The sequence below is a fragment of the Rousettus aegyptiacus genome, unplaced genomic scaffold, assembly GCF_014176215.1.
Source record: "Rousettus aegyptiacus isolate mRouAeg1 unplaced genomic scaffold, mRouAeg1.p scaffold_m13_p_15, whole genome shotgun sequence".
NCBI classification, from domain to species: domain Eukaryota; kingdom Metazoa; phylum Chordata; class Mammalia; order Chiroptera; family Pteropodidae; genus Rousettus; species Rousettus aegyptiacus.
Genome location: NW_023416290.1, coordinates 48050046 through 48071275, shown reverse-complemented (window position 1 = coordinate 48071275; position 21230 = coordinate 48050046). Strand labels below are relative to the sequence as shown.

Genomic DNA, 21230 nt, shown 5'->3' with positions numbered 1-21230 from the left:
GCTTTTATCCCTTTGTTAAATACTAGATTACTCCTGTAGCTTCCTTACTTCTGTTCTTTCTCTGTCTTTTTACGGTATCTCCTAGTCATAGTATTGGACTTTTTCTTTCCTTTTCAAATTTTGTTTTGGTCATACTGCCCTTTTTTCCAGAAGACTCCATAATGCGTGCAGATATCCTCTCACATGAGATGAGAACTTCTGATATGGAGTGTAACTGTCATCCTATTATGAGGATGCTTTTTTGTTAATTGACTCTCCTAATCCTCAGCTTATTTTGAGGAAACCTTTTTTAATCTCCACATTTAAAATACTTCTGCACATTTCCATGCTTTACAAAGATGCTATAATAATGAAGTTTTATATTCGTTTTGTTATCTCAAATGTAGACTTCTTGTCCTACATGTGAGTTTTTTTGGTCTCATTTTAAGATTTTTATATATTTACCGACTAGTCTTTTTTGTACACTTTTCTAAGGAGAGTAAAATGTGCATTTTAGAAGTGGGATAGGAAAAGTTGGTTAGTAATACATAGAGTCAGGTTTTAGAAGACCTCATACTACAGTAAGGCAATTTTTTTAATGCAAAAACTATAGTAAATAGGATATAACATAATAATGCCTTTTGAAGTGAAACTAAACTTAAACACAAAGCTAGATCCAAGACAGATGATAAAATAGGAAGGAATCACTATAGGTAATTTTCAAATGTTTTTATTTAATGGTCAGCAAAAATTAAATTTTTCCTTATCTTTCAGACATAAGATTCTAAACATGTTGACTAGGAATCCACCATTTACCAAGAACATGGAGTCTCCCTTATGCAACGAAGCCCTTGTAGATCAGCTTTGGAAGCTTATGAACTCTGGTGAGACCGCACTGGCTTTTTAAAGATGTTTTATGACTAGAGGATTTTCATTTTACAACAGGTTTTCAATACTTACAAAACTGTGGTTAATTTTTGGCCTATCTTTTTCTTTTTTCTTTTTTAGGTAGGATACTTATTGCAGCTGTCTACACAGTAGTGGATATGATAACATTTGCTAAGAATATGTTCACTCATTTTGCTCCACAGGGTGGCTGAGGAAACAAAAATATGAATTTATGCAAAAGTGTTTCACATGTTTAAAGAACTTTAAGCACGAACCAGCAAAGTATTATTATTATTGATGTTTTTATTTCAGACAGTTACAAAGTGTTGAAAAATGACTTTTCTCACCTGTTCTTAAGAAATTATATATGTATACACACATGAATATAAGTGAAGTTTGCTGTTTTTAATTAATGTAAGATGGACAGAAAGAACAGGACAGAACCACCCTGTGGCGGTCCTATTTCACCCAGCTCTCCCCGTTTCCAAGCTTCCGTTGCCTGCTAGGTTTGTTGAAAAAATGTACTGAAAAAAGTGGCTTTTGAAGTGAGCTTTCTTAGCAGCTTTTTGACTTGATCAGCTTTAATAGCAATTACTTCAGAAAAGGAAGAGATGATCTTTTTTAGGATCAGATTTGCTCTTTTGGAGGTTTGTCTTTAGGTAACTTTCTGATTTGATTAGAGAACATCCCTAACAGGGTTTCCTGTTTTCTTCTTGAGTGCTATTCTTCTGATCCAGGTAAGCAAGGTTGGTCCCAAAGTAGAACTGCTAATGAGGACAGAATGGACAGCATTTTGACCCAAGGGGATATTTTCAAATATCTGAGTGTTCCTTGCCACTTAAGTGATTGGGGTGGGAGGGGTAGCTAGAAGATGAAAGAAAGGTCTTTAAAATGCTGTAACCAGGACAGAAATCAGCTGCCGTTCCAGGGCCTCTCGTAATGGGATGGACTGATTTGGAACCATAGCATTTTCAGGCCTGGGGGGCCCTTAATGACCATCTGAGTTCAATGCCCTTGTTCTAGGGTCCAGCCATCTGACTTGCTCAAGATCACAGACCCAACTGGTAATTAAGCAGGAATGATTTTTCCCACTTATATCACTCTACTTAGTTATACTATCTGACAACCATTTTAAAATTTAATTCCATGATTTTGAAATACAGTGGAGTTCTGATTTTTTAAATTCTTGTGATTTTAACAGAATAACTGTTTATTAATTTTTTAGCTCTCGCTTATCAGCCCTAATTTTAATATTTCTAAGTGAATTATTTGAGGAAAAAATCGCTATCGGGAACTTTCCACAGGAACAAAACAACAATGTTCATTCCTCCATGTAAACTAAAGATAAACCAAAGCCAAAAAGTTCACATAGAAATAAAAAGTAACAAAAATGACTGTCCAGGGATTTTGTGCAGTTTAGTAGCCTTCAGTGTGGTGCCTAATCATTTTCGATCTGACTTTTAAAAAAAACAACATTTTCTCATCAAAATACACATTTCCATTTGCTTTTTTAAATTAATGATTTTTAAATTAAAATCATAAATTTTTAAAAATATCTGAGGAAATCACACTTAGTTGCCTAACTGGTTTCAGTGTCATCTACAGTAGCGGTCCCCAGCCTTTGTGGCATCAGGGACCGGTGCTCCTACGAGAATCTAAAGCCTGATGATTTGAGGTGGAGCTGAGGTGGTGATGCTAGTGCTGGGGACCAGCTGCAAATACAGATGAGGCTTCACTGGCAGGCCCCCTGCTCACCTCCTGCTGTGCAGCCTGGTTCCTGACAGGCCACGGATGGTACCAGTCCATGGCCCAGTGGTGGGGGACTTCTAATCTACAACATATAAAGGTTCAGGATGGCAGCAGACCTAATTAGATGCTATGGATCTTCAAGGTCTACTTTTCTTCCAGTATAAATGTACCCTAAATCATTATCATTTTCCTAACTGATAAAATGCTTAGGATTCATTCCTTTTTTTGCTATATCCACAAATACACAGATAAAAGGCTGGCTACTCTGGCAGGATTCCTTCCCTTCCTCCAACCTTTGTCATAAAAGGCCCAGGAATCTGATACTTGTTTTTACCTTTACATATGTAAAATGCTTTGAGGAGGAGAATAATGAATGCCTACAAAAAATTAAGCAATTCCAGACCATTACAGTATCCAGATAAGCATATTCTAGAGAAGAGAATGGAATTCCAGTGTAAAATCCTTATTTTCTTTCTGTAATGTTCTTCCCATTTCTGGTTTCCCTGTAGTTTTTAAGACACAAAACTTTATCCTTCTCAGGAGCTCCTGCCTCTTTTGCTTCCAGCAATGCTGTGTATCCGTTACCTTATCACACAGTAGCAGAATTGAAGATGTCTCAAATAGGGTTGATGATGGCACTCGCTCTTGGCATGGTAGCACAATGTAGCACTTAGTATGAACTCTGTAAAATTACAATTCCTTCCATATGAATTTCCTTTGCATATAATTAATATTTATTAGAGTAAATCTCTTCAGGATCACTATTTGATTATAATTTACCTTCTTCTAATATTTTTTTATTGAAAACCACAAAGCTTAATATTTATGCTTGCCAGTATTTGCTGTAGCAACTTCTTCCTTTTTCATTTCTCCTTTTTATATGTTCTGATACTCTCTGGAAACCACAGTTCTTAATCAAAATTAAATATTTATAGGGTTTATTTTCTTATGCAGAAGAATTTCATATTGCTGCTTCTCACTTTAAATCCTCTAGATCATTTTAAATTCAGCCAAGAAACCATAAAAATGATCTAACAAAAAAGACAGATTCCATCTTGTCAATCAGTTCTATTTGATACTGATCTTGTCCATCAGTATCTACCTGGAGTGCTCTGCTGGGCATAAAAAGGAGAGTGAGAAAGAACTCTGGTATCTGTGTGCTCTAGTCTGTCATTGCTTTGGGAAAGGTGTAATCTGAGACCTATACCCTTATTTTGGAGAAGAAAAATCAAAGACTCATCAAAGGATTAAAGATGTTGCCTCTAATCTCAGCTGCTTTAAAATGAATTTCTGCACAGGCAGTCTTTTTCCGGCTGATAGATGTTTTACTACCTGTTGTCATCTGTGGGGTTTGCTTATTTGTGTGTGTGTCTTTTTAAATAAATACTTAGTAGAAAATATGAAGGTGTTTAGCATAATATTTTTTCTCCTGTAAGTCCAGGTTTAGAATTATGTTGTTTCAAGTAGTTGTAGGGTTTCTTGTAATTTATTTAAAACATGAAAGTAATAAATTCGAGAGAGAATTTATTTCAGGAGAATTTGTTTCAGGCGGTAGGGTCCATGAAGGCTCGTGGAATGCTGTCATGCTAACAGAAGAAAATTGGACAAGACGAACAGACAGTGAGAAAGTGTGGAATAGTTAGTTACCAAGGAGGAGGAATTAAAAGGAAGATTTAAAAGGCAGGGGAAAAAAATGGTTTTTTAAAATTCATTTTGTAATGAAGAATGGCGTGATAATAAAAATTTTTCCAATTAAAAAATGTATTAGTTCATTCACTAACATTTATTGTTCCTATAACAATTTATAAGTATCCTTGTTAAGATAAGATATATCTTTATGGGAGAGGACTTGCCAGTGGGGCCTGGGTTAGTAGATGACTCCTTTTAGGCATCATAATCCTTTCATTTCTTCTGTACAGGTTCTGGAATAGTTAAAAAGATATGGATACATGTGCACATTGACTTATTTTTTTATTATTTACTTCTTAGGTACTTCACATGACTGGAGGTTACGGTGTGGTGCTGTGGACTTGTACTTCACACTTTTTGGCCTCAGTAGACCTTCTTGCTTACCCTTGCCAGAGCTTGGGTTGGTTCTTAATCTGAAAGAGAAAAAAGCTGTCTTGAATCCAACCATAATTCCAGAGGCCATCACAGGCAACCAAGAAACTGCGATTAATCCAAGTAGTCATGCACAGCTAGTCGGATTTCAGAACCCTGTAAGAAGATGTAGTTTTATTATATAGAGCTATCTAGAGAAGATAATTACTTCTTTTAAATTGGCAGATTTTAAAGCCACTAAGTTTCTTGTACCCTTTAAAAACTGTTGGCTGACATTAGTTTAGCCCTCTAGAATTTATAAAGTGCTGCTGACAAAGACACAGTGCCGCCAGGCCATTTACTCCTTTTGTGATGACATAATGATTTTTTTGTGCTTGAGCATAGAATTTCTTCTTTGAGTATTGGAAAAATAAAATGAATATTTAACCAGTTACATATTAACCTATCTAGTCTGTATATTGTAATGGCAAACTGAACACAAGAAGCCCTGACTTTTATTTTATTTATTTATTTATTCATTGATTCATTCATTCATTCATTTATTTTTATTTATTTGTTTGTTTATTTGTTTATTTATATTTTGCTGCTCTGTATAATACCTAGCATAATTCTAAACATATGATAAGTACTTGGCAAATGCTTGCCGAATTAAATAAATAAATAAATAACACCAAATGGTCAGGTAAATGAGTAATCTGATTTGGGAAGAGATTATATATTACATTTTTAAGTTTATATGTATGTGTATGAGTTTGCCTTAAGAAAAGTTTTATTTCTAGCTATACATTATAAAATTATCAGACTTTTTATAGAAAGACCTTTAGGATACATTTAATTATTTAATTGTAATTTAATTAAAGTGTTCCAAAAATGATTTTTTAATTGATATTAGAATGCCTCCAATACTAAAAGCTTCATTTTTCACCAATATTTAGACCAGATTACTTGCCCAGCCGTTCCCTACTGGTGTTTTGACACTACAAAATTCAGGTGCTCTCTATGCTAGTTAGAAATAGTCATTTTAATTACCTAGATTTTCTGAAGTGTAATTGTAAATATTTGTTATAAATTTTAAATGTATCATAGAGTTTGTGTTTGAAGAAGTAAGAAATCTTTCCATAGTAAAAACAAAAGTCTCATTAAAGAGCTCTTTCAGATCTAAATATTTATAAGTCTGTGGAAGTGAATATGTGTATAATTTTGTTCATATATGTTCATTTATCCACATTTATGCTTGGAATCTTCAGGATAAGAGGAGAAAATTACATCAAAAGATGATATTCTTTTGGGAAAGCTCTGAAAGTTCACTTAACTCCCTTCTTACCTACCCCCCAACCCCAACCCACACCCCCCCCCAAAAAAAAAAGAATTAGAAAGGAAAAGGTGAAATTTATTTTAAGCCCATTGCTGATAACTTTTAGGCACTGGGCATGTTCTGATCTGCATGGTTGCTATAGCTATTAGTTTTCAGCTATAATATGAGCTACTTGTCTTCAGAAATCTAATTTTGATCTTGAATATTGCCGCAGGAAGATGATCACCTTGCCAAGGAAGCATCATGTAATATATCAGCTCATCAGCAGGGAGTGAAGAGGAAGGCTGATACACCACTGGGGTCCCCACTAGAACCTGGTCAAATACTGGAGAAGAATGAGGATAGCAGTAAAGTCAAACTCAAAATCAGAGTAAGAAATACAGGTTAAACCTGTATTAACAGTGTAGGATATTCACCTTCTTGTGAATCTCTGTAAATACTTGCAGTGGTTTTCCCTTAGGAACAGATGGGACAGACTGAATCATAAAAGAACACAAATGTCCATCTCTAAGACATTCCAACTGATTGTTTAACTTATCACATACTTCTTCTCTGTTTGGGGGAGGAACTATGTGTGCACGATCTTCCCACAACATAGGGATAGATTTTAGTTGCTGTTACATTTCCAGTAATTTCTAATCAGCTTCTTTGGAGGCTGAGCTATATAATCTTTTCTCTCTCTTAATGCTTTTTGAGAAAAAGAGACTTTTCCTTTTAAGATTATTTGGGGATACATCCTTTGGCCTCTCTGCTACCTTTCCTAAGAGCTAAGATCCAAACGTAAAGTGATGTAGTGGCCCTTTTTCTTCTTTGTTCTGCGTGTGTGTGTTTTAGTTTTCAAGTTCTCAAGACGAGGAGGAGATTGATATGGATACTGTTCACGATAGCCAGGCCTTCATTTCCCATCATTTGAACATGCTTGAAAGGCCATCAACACCAGGTAAGATTAATGTTACTGCAGTCAGAGGGGTGATTGAGAGTTCACACGATACCACTCTTCTAAGGTGTGTGGCTTTATTTTCAGGTGAACAACTATAAAGTTTAAAAATAGCTGGTAAAAATAAAATACTAGATTGTATCACATTATAACATCAGCAAAGAAATTTTTAAAAAGTGTTTCTTTAGATATTGTTTTATCGTATTTTTCTTTAATATTCAGTATACTTCTAGATTTTTTTAAAAAATCCATTCGTCAGATTTCTTCCAAAAGCTTTGATTTCTCTCTCTCTCGCTTTCTTGTAGTAGGCTTAACTTTGGAAATCAAGATAAAATACTAGATCCGCTTTATTTTTAATAATATGACCATAATTATATTTAAAAGTTTTAACTGAGGTTAATGCTACCCATAATGCAACTACTTCTTTATGCCTATTTCATGTAATAGCATATCTTAGATTTTTACATGTATCTCTCAAACATCATAGTCTTTTTCCTTTGAAAATATTACCTGAGACAGTATTAAGTTTATATATTATAATTTACCTTATTATTTCTGTTGGTAGGCATTTACATTATTTCTTATTTTTGTTTTTATTATAGGTAATTTCTATACCGCGCATCTTCATATAAAAGCTTTTGTATCTTTTGTTTTTTAAACCAATTATGTTCTTAGGATAAATTCCCAAAAACATTATTGGCAAAATGATTAACTTTAGTATGTTATGAGATATTTTCCTTCAGAAAATTTTCTTAGCTCTAGATACATACTACTGTAATACTTTTTGAAGAAATTACACCATTTATATCATCAACATTTTTTAATTATCAGGAATAAAGCTTTGCTGTAACTTGCATGTAAGTTGTGAGATACAGTAATAAAACAGATATCCGTTAATGAGCACCTACCTTCACATGTATGTTTTACTCTATGCCACACTTGTTTTACACCTGTTCCCTCTAGACTGCTTCCTTGATTCCGTTTACCTGCCTTAGCACTACAAGTAATTACTGTCTTGGACTTTCTATTCTTCTTTTTTAAAAATCATTCTACTGCTTTTCTTTATAGTGTGTCACATAGACGTATGATCTATATGTTTACTTGCGCTTGGTTTTGAATTTTATGAAAATGGTGTGATACTCAATATGACCTTTTTTACTTATATTATGCTTCTAAAATTCATCCACATTGATAAAAGATATAATTCATTAATTTTAATTTATCTTTTATCATTTTTGTATGGCACAATATAGTGTTGTCAGTGTAATTTAAAAGATATTAAACTATAAAATGAGAATTCAAATTTACTTCTTTTGTATTTCTTTTATTATAAATATGACTTTTTTCCCTGGGTATTATTCCTGCTTTTTATTGGAAAATCCTATGCATACCCCATGTTGGTTGTCTTTTGTGATCTTTTTACCTTTGAATGAGGTTTTTTTCTTCTTCTTTTTTTTTAACATGTTACATTTGTGCAAAGTCCCCCTTATCCACCTTGGTCTTCTTTTTTTTTATATGGCTTTCTGTTTAATTTTAGTTATGAGACCTGAATTATTTTTCAATAATCTAGAATGAGTTAGTAGAATTTGAGTACTGGCTGCAGGTAGAATGTGAACCTAAAATATATTTGCAAACTGACAAGTCATGAATCCTTTGGCTTTTATAATTGTAAGAGATCTTTACAATTATTTATCTGTTATAGCCATTGTACAGATAAGTTAACTTAAGCATAAAGATATTCGATGACTTGCCCTAAAATGACACACCCAAGTAATAGCCACCTCAGGGCTAGAACCAAATCTTAGAACTTTTTTTATGTGACAGATGAAGGAATTGAGACACAAAGAGATAAATGTCTTAACTGGATTGAATATCTAATTTGTTGACAATTTGGAATCAGAACCTGAGTTTCCTGATACCTACTACAGTGATGTTCACATTGTACCATTAAAACATTTTCTATTTTAAATATGTTCTGTAACTCCTAAATTATTTTTATGTATTTGTTGAGTAAATATTATAATGGACTTTATCAGCGAATTCGGGAGGGAGCTGGCAAACTTTACCTTATGCGAAGTTCCATGTAAATAATAAAAAGACTATGACATAGTTTCTGCCCCAGAATATAGAATCTAGTTTGTATGTTCAGAGGCCAGTCAAACTTAGTGTTTCTTTTGGATATGTATTGTTCTCAACCTAAGCATGTAGAAACCATGACAAAGGCTTTAATCAGATGGGATTCTCAGTAGTAAAAACAGTATTCTTTTTTACTATTAGAACTTTACTGTTGAGCTCCTTCTGGTTTTAAGGTTAACTTATAAAATCCTTTCGTGTTTTTTTTTTTTTCTTTTGAGAAAAAAAACAAATCCCTGTTCTTCTTCTTTGTCATTGTAGGGCTCTCTAAGCATCGGCCAGCTAGCTCCCGGGCCGCTTTAATACCCCAGCACTCACCAGGCTGTGATGGCACCCCTGCCACAAAACCCCAGTGGAGTATGGAGCTTGCTCGGAAGGGAACAGGTGAAATTATTATTTTGCTCAAGAACAAATCTATAGACTTCATATTAATATATAGACCTGAGGACTTGTTTTTCTTATAGCATATAGAATTTATATTATTTAACATATACTATTTTAATTTAATATTTTAGCATTTCAAAAATACTGTACCTCTATTATGTAAAACTTGGAAATAACAGAAAAGTAGAAAGAGGAAAAATCATCCCTCATATCATTTAAAGTTATATTAACATTTTGCTCATTCTTTGCAGTGCTTTTTCTAAGAATGTTATGTGAAAAATGCCAACTTCAGTTGAAACCATAAAATCTGTTCTTTTATCCTTTCATAAAATACAAAAATCAGCCACTTGTTTCTCCTCTTCTTCCTCTGAAAGTTTTACAGTTGATCAATCACAAAGACTTGATGCTATTTATAGAAAACTAACATGTTCTGTCTTTTAAATTATTTCATACTAAATGGCTTAAGTTTATGAAAGGTAATTCAGTTTGGATATGTTTATTACCTATTCCATTTTACATTGTCTTCTGCTTATTCCATTCTGTTACTTACAAAGAGAAGATTATAATCCAAATAAAGAGTAAACATTCAGTGCTGATGAACAAATTCAGCCTGTAAGTTTTGGAGAAAAAGGGAGTGAAAAACGATACATAAGCAAAATCATTTTTAAAGAATAGATTTTCCAAAAGTCATTAGTCAGGCTTTAAAATTTCAGCGAATGGGTTTTGCTTATATGAACCATGTTTTTATGATATAAACAAAAGAGTAAGTGTTTATTTATTTGAGGGGTTTAGGGAGCTGTGATTAATAGAGTTCAAACAAAAGCAGCACATCAAAATATTTTGGTATCGAGACCCCAGACTTTTGGGTGCTTATATCTCTCTCTATGCATTTATTGTATTAGAGTCACAAAATATATTTCAGAAGGAAATCAGTTGGAAACTTAACTTTGATAAGTTAATTTTGACATTTCTTGGCCCTTGCCAATTTTGTATTCTGTTGGTTTTGCTTTTGATTTTGGTGTTTTATTATCATTATACTTACTAAAATTTTACTAGACATGAAAATTTTTCTGCATTTTGTAAAGCACAGAGTGTTTCAAGCCTCTTGATATAGTTTGAAAGTGATGCTTCTGTCTGCCTTTCCTTCCTTTTAAAAAGTGAATTCTGTCTGGATTCTAACAATCAGGTAAATTCTCCCGTCCAGAAAATAATCTGAATGTATTTGTTCAGTTTTTCTTAGTGATGTGGCACAGTAACCTATGTAGAAGCAAATCTTAACACCTTTTTGTGCCCGCCAATGTGCCTTTTTATTATGGTTCCATATTGCTTTAAAAATTACACTTTTACTTTTTTTGGAATCTCTCTTAACAGTCTTATAGTTCTCATGGCATCACATGGGAAAACTGGGGAGGAGGTAGAGGGCTAGTCGTGGGTCATAGAAAAGCTTGAAAATTTTATCTTTGGTTACTGTCAGTATAGGACCCTTTTCTGTCATGAGGCAAAATGTGTTCTAGTATATTATATAGAGAGACTGATCTGTAAAACTTAATTTTGAATATATTTGTTAACGTGCCTTTGTAATTTCCTTTAAATGTATTTATGCCATTCAGTACCCTGCCAACACTGAGCAAGTCTTAAAATTCAACAGTGTTATTAGAATTTAGAAAACCTTCATTTCACAAATGGTGATGTTCCAAAAGTTTATTTATACATGTATTTATTTTGGGATTCTAAATGCAGTTTTCCCATAAAAATATTGTTACATTCGATAGGTAACTTCCCCAGATTAACCAACGAAAATCCTTTAAACTTATACCTGAAGGAGAATCAAACCTAGCTACTGTGTGCAACAATATTTCTGAGAGAAGAGGTGCTTTCAGCTCCATCTTTTGGGATGTCAGAAGCACAACTTTAACCTAACCCAACTAAAGTTGGCAGTAAAAGAGAAACTTCCTCTCTTCCTGCCTCCCAGATGGAGCCTGGGTCTGCTAACCGGGGGTGGGGGAGGGGGAATGGGGGATGGGGGATGGGGGATGGGGTGGGGGGGTGGGAGGAAGGGAAGTGGGGGCGGAGCTGAGAGTCGAGGGTTCGGGAGAGAAGGCAGAGAACAGTGGTTAGGGAAACTGACATCTCTGAAGTCTCTAGGAATTGTAGATTAAAGTTCACAAATGGGTTTTTTGGACTCTATTCAGCGTTTCCAACTGAGGCATCTTTTATTTGGTCTGTAGAAGTCATGAAATTTTTTGATATAGTTGACTAAAAATGAAGAGATTGCATATAAAAATCTGGATTTCTAGCTTCTCTTGAAAAAAAAGTTAACCAATAGACCTTTTTAGGCAGGGATTTTTTAAAATTTTGTTGATTGCATTTGTGTTGCACCTGGTAGTCTCTTCGCTCATTTGTGCTATATCTCCTTAGGTCCAAGTCTGTTGAGTTTGGGACCCCTGCTTCCTTTATTCCTGAGCTGAGATGAAGTCTGAGATGGGTCCTTTAGAGCCAGCAAGCCAGATGATAATTGAAAACTGGACTGTGTTGCAGATGGCGTCTAGGAGGGGTAGAAAAGGAATGGAAGTTTAGGTCCCATAAAGAAGGAATGGAAATTGTTAAGCAGAGGACAGGTCATGGTTTACTTTCTCACCCTCCCCTCCCTCACCCTCATTTTCTCTTTCCTTGCATATGATAGTGAGAAGAATATTTAGGGTAGGGATGACGTATGTGCTGTAGGTTAAGCCATTTGGGGTGAGAAAGAAGTGGCAAGGGTATTTTCCTTCATTACTTCACTGTTGCTTTTCTCTCTCCTGAGATAAGGAAGGAAATTTGGAGAAAGGGCTATATGGTTCCCATGGTGATGGGTAAGCATACCATGTCCGCTCTCCTCCCGTGTGGCAGCTCCCTCTCTTCCCACCACTTCAGAGACCTGAGGTGGCTGGTCTGTGTCCCAGGTTGCTGCAGGGGCTGCTTTGGAGAAGTGGAGAGCAGTGCCAGGAACAGGAATGGAGGGAAATCCCTAAGGGTTTCTGTAGGGAAGACGAGAGTTCCTCAGTTGCCTCGCTGGGGCTGCAGTATTATGCAATGCCTTCCTTTAAAAAAAAAAAAAAATTTGAGAGACTGAGAATTCTCTGTTTTGTAAACTCTAGTATGAAAAGCAGACTTTGATTTTTTCTTAAGTTATAAGGATGTAATTCTGCACTTTTTTGTAGTGACCTAAAGAATCTAAAAGAACAGACTTCACACTTCCTAATAGAAACTGCAGGTTTGGTGTTAAATTTAAATATACACCTAAAGTGAATGAATTCAATAGAATTAGCAGGTTATTCACTGTGTTATCAGCACTTTCCTCAGATGGACTGGAAAGCTTCCACATTAGGCTTATACTAAGTACCTCTTTCTGTTTGTTTTGCATTTGTTAAATTGACTACAGCTAACCCTTATCCATCATAGTGCATTTTATTAGGTCTCTAGGAAAGATTTTATGTTGGGTAGAACAACAAAACTGAACATCTGTTTTGTCCTTTGCATCAGGGGGATGGTAGTACATGCATTTTTCTCAATAGAGATTCTGTTTTGTTTTGTTTTTGTTTTTGTTTTTAATTTTTAATTAAGTTTATTGGGGTAATATTGGTTAATACAATTATATAATTTTCAGGTGTACATTATCATTTGACATCTGTATATTCTATTGTGTGTTTACCACCCAAAGTCCAGTTTCCTTCAGCTACCATATATTTGATCCCGTTTACCCAATTCGCCCTCCCCCTGCAATAGAAACTCTATAGGTGACCTCATTATGCTAGGGTGAAAGTGAAATCTGACTGTTAATACAATTCCACATGAGAAGGAAACTTTGCTTTCTTATTACCTTGGATTAGACCTGGTAAAAATTACTCAGAAAAAAAAGAGATAAAGCAAACAAAAAAATATATATTGTCTATAATAAATGAAAATTTCAGAGTTAAAGGTTGTTGGTGATGATAGAGTATTATTAGGTTTTATCAGATGTTCTGTCGTTACAAAAAATATTCTAGTGAATGTTGGAAGATGTCTTTGCACGTGTGCATGAGCACATTTGTGGGATAATTTCTATAAATGAATGTCCTAAATCAAAAAATATGGGCATTTGACATTTTCATGGATAGTGCTAAATTGCTCTAACTTCTTTTTAAAAAAAAACACATTATAATGGGAAGCTGAAGTAGTTAGATTAGTGTGATGAACCCCATGAATTCATTACTAAGCTTCAGCAACAGTCAGCTAGCTCATGATCAGGCTTGTTTAATTTATACCCTTACTCATTTTCACCCTTCTGAATTATTATGAAACAAGTCCCACATATCATCATTTTAAATAATTTAGTATGTATCTCTAAAAGATGAGGAATTTAAAAAGTCACAACCACAGTAATATTCTTATACTTTAAAAAATTGAGTTTTTTCATATCTTTAGATATCCAATCATTGTTTAAATTTCAGATTACATAAATGCCATTATTTTTACTTTTTAAACAATTTATTTGTTTGAATCAGTGGTCACATAAGGTCTATACATTGCAGTTGGCTGGTATATCCTTTACATCTTCTTAAATTTAAAGTTTCCAGTTGATCTTTTTATCTCTCTTTTTCTCCCCTTTACAATGTATTTGTTAAAGAAACCAGGTTTTTGATCTATAGTTTTCAAGTCTCTGTTTTGCTAATTGTATACCTCTGCTATAATTACATTGGAGGCCTCTGTATTTCCTGTAAGTTTGTAGTTGTATCTAGAAGCGTAATCGGATTCAGGTTTGTAGATGGTGGCGCGTCCTTCAGTCTGGAAGCATCAGTGTCCAGGTGCCTTTATGAGGTTAGCCATTAGATGTGCAAGGCCTAAATTCGTTAATTCTAAAGGTTGTAAAATGGTCATATCTAATTTATCTTTCCATTTTTATTTAGAAATTACATTATTTTTATAAAGCTAAATTTCCCCTCATCTACTATTACCCAGTGGGATAGGTCATATAGGAAAAAGATAAAGGCTTGATTCTTTTTACATAAAAGTTCTCAGAAATAATGAATTGGCCATCTAGCAACCTCCAGTGTGATCAGTCAGTTCTAGTCCATTATAGTTACTATCTTTGTCAGTATTTAAATCGTCCCATCTTTGGACAGTGAGAACCCCTTGACGCTTGAGTCAGTGGAGAACACTTTTACTTCCTTGCTATTATTATACCAGATGTTTCACACTCATCTTGTAAATTACCTACCCAGCCCTGCAGTCAGCCATTTGCCCTGGTTCCTAACACCTTTGTTTTTGGATTAAGACTTCATACAGATCACGAGAAATGTAAGGTGTATAATCAATCACTATGTCATTAATGCGAAGCGTAAGGCCACTAGAGAAGAAATTGGTACTTTTGAAATGGTTTTAAGTATTCCTTGGAAAAGAGCACACCCATGTACACTCATTTGTCCATTTGGCAGTTGCCTCTGCTGGGAAGTACATTTTCCAACATAACTATTGGTTTTTCTGCAATCCAAGTAGCTTGGCAAGTGTCTAGGACTAGATGATGAAACTCCCCTCAGTGCAGGAAAGGACCGCAGACTCCCAGTGGTGCAGACAGCCAGCTGAGAGCTGCAAGTCCGTTGGTGTAGACTGACCAAACAATGAGATGGGCGCTTACGGAAGTTGTTCATGAGGCTTTAAAGCCTCTTATTCTCATCACCCGGTTATGTTTTCTGTTTGGTATGAAACTCTTTTTCTATATTTATAGAATTGTTACTATATTCGTGTATTTTTTTAAATCTATATTAAAATCATACAGTAGCCTATTTCACTGATACTATAAAATATCTCTCGATTTTTTTCTTTTTCTGAAGAATATCCAGGTACCAGTTACTACAAAAGATAGAGAGCCTCAAACTTGCTTCTATATAAATAATCTATTTAGTTTTTACATCATTATCAGTGTTAGCTTTAACAAAACTCATGAATATTTATATATTTATAAAAATTAGAATGTTTATATTCTAATTTTGTGGTAGTAAAATGTGAATAATCTGTGAGGACAGGAACTTCATCTCATTCACTTGCTCTAAAATATTGGAATGGTTTCTGACATGCAGTACAGTAGTCAATAGTTGACTACTGTACTGCATGTCGGGAATCATAGTTGAATGAATGATCTATAATAGTTTCTGTGCTTTATCCCTCTGCATTCAAAATCGGAGAGTGACCTTCCAATTGCATTTAGTTGGATTAAGTTCACCTGACATCCCATTTAAAAAGAAACACAATTATATAATTCTGTTATATTAATTCATTTGTTTAGCAAGCTTTGGCAGGGCTTGGGAGATGGATTGTAGGGGCTACTAGATATTGTGTGATATGTCAAGAATTTATGAGTCTAATAAAAGAGACTCAAAGATAAAAGATGTGCTACAGTATGCATCATGCTATGTTCCGACAGGCAGAAAAGGTTAAGAGCATAGATTGTGGTGTCAGGCTCTTTGGTTTTGTATCTTAGTTCTCTTAGTGCAGTTATGAGCAAGGCACTTCATTTCTCTGTGCCTTAATTTCCTCATCTTTTTTATGTTGTGGAAATATAAAAAAACTGATTTGGAGAATGTTGCAATTAGAGTAAAGATTCTCCCCCAAAATGACATTTGAGCTGGGTTTTAAATGATTAAAGAGCCTAAAATGTTTTTTCTTCTTCTTCTTCTTTCCCCTCCTTTAGGTTAATTTAAAAATTGCTACCTTAGAGGATTTTGCCTCTTAGTCCAGTTCCCACCCCCAGCTATTTTAAGCCGCTTGTTCTGTCCCTCTTTCATTCCCTAGTTTGTCCTTTTGTTGCTCAGGTGTACCTATTCCGTTTCTCCTGTGCTAGTGTGTAAGTTCCAGGGACATTTGGTCTGTCCAGATGATCACAATTTCTCTAGTTCCCATTTAGTTCCTGATATTTGTTAAACGAATGTGTGAGTCGGAGAAGAAATAAGGGAAGAGCATTCGAAGCAATAGGGAATAGAATGTACAACACAGTTAAGAAGGAGCTAACCTAAAGTGTATAGAAAAGAACAGTGGAAGGCAAGACTGGAAAGGTAAGTTCAAGACAGATTGTAAACTGTCAATAAAATTAGTGCTGAAAATGATTTTAGAAAACTTATGTGGTGATACCTTTTTTTGAAAAATTATGGTTTAAGACTGGCTTGTATCAGAATTCATGCTGAGAACTTACTTTTTTAAAAAAAGAAAAGAAATTACTGCGTTGCAATCCATCTTAGTGAAAAGCCTAGTTTTTTACTTTGGATAAAGAATATATTTTTTCAGAAACTGTTTCAGTGAAGTCCAAGGAGTTGGGCTTTTATTCTATCAGTAGAACCAGCTGAGTTTTTAAGCTGACAGTTATGATCAGCTTTGCTTTCAGGAAGATTACTGTGAAGCAGGGTCTCCCAGCCAGAACTCTATTGACATTTTTGGGCGTGAGAGTCCTTTGTCATACGTAAGGGCTGTCCTCTGCATTGTATGATGTTTGACAGCATCCCTAGCCTTCACCCACAGGGTGCTAGAAACACTTCTTCACTCAGCCCACCCCAGTTGTGACAACAAAAATGTCTCCAAGCATTGTCAAATAAGCCTTTGGGGGCAAAATTGCCCATGGTTGAGAACCCCTTCTGTGCAGCCATTAAAGTATGGATTAGAGTATAAGACACCAAGAAACCAGTTAATAGGAGACTAGTACTGTAACCAGATAAGATGAAGTTATCGCAGTTAATACAGTTGCACACAGGATAGGGAGGCAGACTTAAGAGATATTTGTGAGACTAAGATTTGGTAACCACCTAGATTGGGGATGGTAATGCTGAGGTGATTCTCAGGCTTTTTTTCTTAGTCGGCTGCATATAAAGCAGTAACATTAACTTAGAGTAATATGGAAAGAAATTTTTCTTAGAGTATGGCACAGGGATTATGGAGCCTGGATGAAGCAATTCTTGTACACTAGAGTCTGAAAACCACTATTGTATATTCCTGGACTGATAGAATGTTAGAAATGGAAAGAACTTTTAAAGACATCTGAAATTTTTAAAGACATTCATTTTTTAGGTGAAATAAATAGGAATAAAATATGCCGAAGGTTAGTAACAGAATCTGTTCTAGAGCACAAGTCTAATTCTTGAGGGTTTTTTTGTTTGATTGTTTTCGTTTTTGAATGACACTACTCAGTGTTTTTAAATAGAGACATCCGCTTTATAGACTCCCCACCTTTCTGGGTTTCTTGAGCTAAGTGTACTGAATATATTTAAAGAGTTCATTTTGCTTATCTATCCCCAGAAATTGTCTTAAGGAACTATAGAAATTTAGATAATCGCTGAGCTCTTTATCAGTAACTGGCATGGCATGTTTGCATGTGAGTACGTGGTTCTCCAGGTAGCACAAATACAGCCTTGCCATTTCCTTCCTCATACTTTAAGGCAGAACTATATAGTTGAAAGCTACATTTTCATTGACTAATGGGGATCTTAACCTGTAACATGTGTAATCATTATTGTTGCTTCATAGTACTTTAAAGTATTAAATGTTAATTTTTAGAAGGTGATTTGGTAACACAGTGGTTATATCATAATTTGTATAGACTTTAAGGAACTGAAATATTCAGCTTCTTGGTTACAGTGCCGAAAACTTACTTACGTGTAACCAATTGGTTGTCTTACTTAGATACTTCTCCTGTCCCTAATTATTTCCATGGGATTGATAAAGACTTAGGAATCTCTCTTTTCTTTACTTTCATCAGTTCCCTCTTACTTTTGTCTCACTTTCCTTGTTATCAACAGGAATTCATTTGGGTGTTTTTAATCTTGAAGGTAAAGAACAATCACCTTTGGAGATGAGTATGCATCAAGTTGCGACAACTCCACTCTCAGTATTTTCTAAGGAATCTACGTCCTCCAAACACAGTGACCACCATCACCACCACCACCATGAGCACAAGAAGAAGAAGAAGAAGCACAAACATAAGCACAAGCACAAGCACAAGCATGACGGTAAAGAAAAGGACAAGGAGCCTTTCGCTTTCTCCAGCCCCGCCAGCGGCAGGTCTGTCCGTTCTCCTTCTCTGTCAGACTGAGGGCTAAGGCGCCCGTTCCCTCGGCGTCCCAGAGGAAGTAAGTCAGGAGAGCTGTGTCACCTGTAGAGAGTGATGTAAGGGGAAAACAAGTTGCCTCAGAAATTCAGAATCCATTTAAGTTCTAAACATTTGATTTACATTATTTATACAATTGAGATGTAATTAGGAAAATGTGTTTTATAGCTCTGAATGAACCGTTTCATCCCACTTTCTCCTTATAACACACACACACAGCAAACCTCTTTTCATAAAGACCCTCCAGCCCACTGGCAGTTCCCAGTCACATCATGGTCTCCGTGTATACTGCCAAGGTCAATTATGTTTTAAAGCCTTTGATGGATGTTATCAGGCGAAGTTACGTTTTAAACAGAAGCTACTGCCAAATCAGTGGTGAAACCACTATTTCCAGTGACATATTGTATAACACCATTTGGAACTACTAAAAATGACAGAGCCTTTTCTATAGGAATTGTCTCTCTATTGCATTTTTTTTTTGTATTGAACATAGAAACTAAGCATTAGAATTTTAGAATTTGTAAACAAGAATACATATTTTCTTTTGCCCTAAAATACTGAAATTTTTGGAAGCAGCTTTTAAAAAAAATTACTTTTGGTAATGCATTCAGCGATGATGACATTAGAATTTAATAGAACTATCAAATCCGGAGTTCTCAAATCAAGATGTTTAGATTATAAAATTTTTTTCATTAAGTATAAGTTAATATGTTCATACATAGAATATGTTTGCTAAATGTGGACAATTTACACAGCCAACACATTCTAAAATTATTTCTATATAACACAAATTATGGTTCCTTAAAAAGGTGTTTACATACTATTTATTAACTTGAACATAAACAGTTTGGCCCTCATGTGAGTGTACCATAGCATTTAAAAACATGAAACATTTTGGTGTCATACTTCAATAACTTGTATGTTTGTTTGTTATTGTTTTTATTTCTGAATTTACTATGTGCTTTATTGTTTGTTTCCAAATGTTTTTCATACCTGTTGTGTTTTTATCATTTTCTTGATCATTAGGAAGTTTGAAAGATACTTCTTCGCAGTATAGGTATTTCAAGAGGATCCAATAATGTTAGACTTTTAAATATACTTTTATTTGCATTTAACTTGTTTAATAAATAACTTTTTAAATAAATCATTCTGCCTTTGTGTCTTTTTATATCTTTTGTTACCTTTCTATCTCTATCTATGTAATATAGCTATTCACAAAATTTCCGGAGAGCTTTGTGGGTAGTGGGATTTGATCTGGCTCTGCTAGGAAGAATGATTTCAGTGGGCAGAGGCGGGTAAAGTTTTCTCAGCAGACAATACAGCGTTTTCAAAAGTACAGAGCAAGGGCACGTTCAGCAATTGTAAAGCAGTGGAGCTGGGCCAGCTTGTAGGTGCAAAGGGATGTGATGAGACATCAAAGGGCCTAAACGACAGTTATTTAAAGATTCCAATTAATTGTTGGCCAATTGAAATTATTTTTGGAAAATGGAATGTTTTATATTATAGTGTGCAGTGATACCACATGCAGAATTCCCAACTTTGAAGACAGTAATGATACATTTCAAAATAATTATCAGTGTTGTTGGAAGACAGTGACAAATAGTAGCTATCACTGTAATTTAAGCACCTCTTGCATATCAAGCATTGTTTTAGGAACTGTGTATTGTGTATGTTATTTCTAAATTGGATATTAGTACTGGGTGTTTCTTAAGAGGAACCTCTTATGGTGAGCTTTCAGCTATTTAAGCTGATGTTTAGGAGCAGACAATGCAAAAAATTATTCACATTTTTGAAATAGGTAATTACACAGAAACAATACATATTCTAGTGTGAGCCTCGCCAGTCTCCTTCCCTGTTGCCAGTATTATATGTAGCTTTCCAGAGCTAGTCTGTACATATACATATGTAGTATTTATATTTGCTAACAAATGATAATTGCAGAAATTGCTTTTTATTTTTGTATAATTTATCTTTCATGACTACCACATTTTGTGTCCTAGTAGCAAAGGTCTTTTTTAGTCCACGATTATAACAGAGTTCTCCCAGTTTTTCTATTGGTTTTAAAGTTTCAAGTTTCAGGTTTTATAGCCTTTATTCAACTAGAATACATCTGGAATTTATTCTGATAGGAGGCAGGAGGTAGGGATTCCGCTTTTCCTTCCTTCCAGAATGCTACCCAACACAATGGATTTACAACTCCCATCTTTTCTCTCCAGATTTCAAGTGTCATGTATTAAATTCTCTTACATATTTGGATCTATTTCTGGGCTTTGTAGCTAGTTGCATGGATTTGTCTGTTCACCTGTCAGTACAACACTGTTTAGATAGATTACTGTACTACTAGGGATGGTAGAGCTAGCCTCCGCTTGTTTTTTTTTTCCAGAATTTTTTGACTCTTATGGGTCATTTTCTTTTTCTGGTCGACTTATTAATTTATATACAGTCATATTCTTTGTGAAGTATGTTTCTATTGGTTTTGACAAATGCTTGGACTTGTGTATCCAACCACCTCAGATCCATCACTTTCAAATTGCCTCGAGCCGCCCCTTTGAGGTCAGCTCCTCCACTCCCAACCCCTGGCTTCCACGGATCAATTTTTCATCCCTATAATTTTGCCTTTTTGTGGGTTTATTTTTCTACATAAATTTTGGAATCAGTCTTTCTAGCCTTGAAGTTGT

The 21230-nt window shown here is 34.9% G+C and overlaps 1 protein-coding gene across 5 annotated transcripts in view; it reads left to right on the top strand.

Annotated features, from left to right (window-relative positions):
• Positions 1 to 19699, top strand: part of TAF2 (TATA-box binding protein associated factor 2) — a 68711-nt gene extending 49012 nt beyond the window's left edge. For 2 of the 5 annotated variants that reach the window (XM_016156656.2, XM_016156699.2), the window contains 6 exons: positions 754 to 863; positions 4606 to 4835; positions 6207 to 6362; positions 6827 to 6932; positions 9324 to 9446; positions 18245 to 19699. In XM_016156656.2, coding sequence (XP_016012142.2) covers positions 754 to 863; positions 4606 to 4835; positions 6207 to 6362; positions 6827 to 6932; positions 9324 to 9446; positions 18245 to 18537 — 1018 coding nt within the window. In that variant the 3' untranslated portion in view covers positions 18538 to 19699. The remainder of the gene's footprint in view (positions 1 to 753; positions 864 to 4605; positions 4836 to 6206; positions 6363 to 6826; positions 6933 to 9323; positions 9447 to 18244) is intronic. The other 3 variants (XM_016156663.2, XM_016156671.2, XM_016156681.2) reach the window with 3 other exon arrangements.
• Positions 19700 to 21230: the final 1531 nt, after the last annotated feature.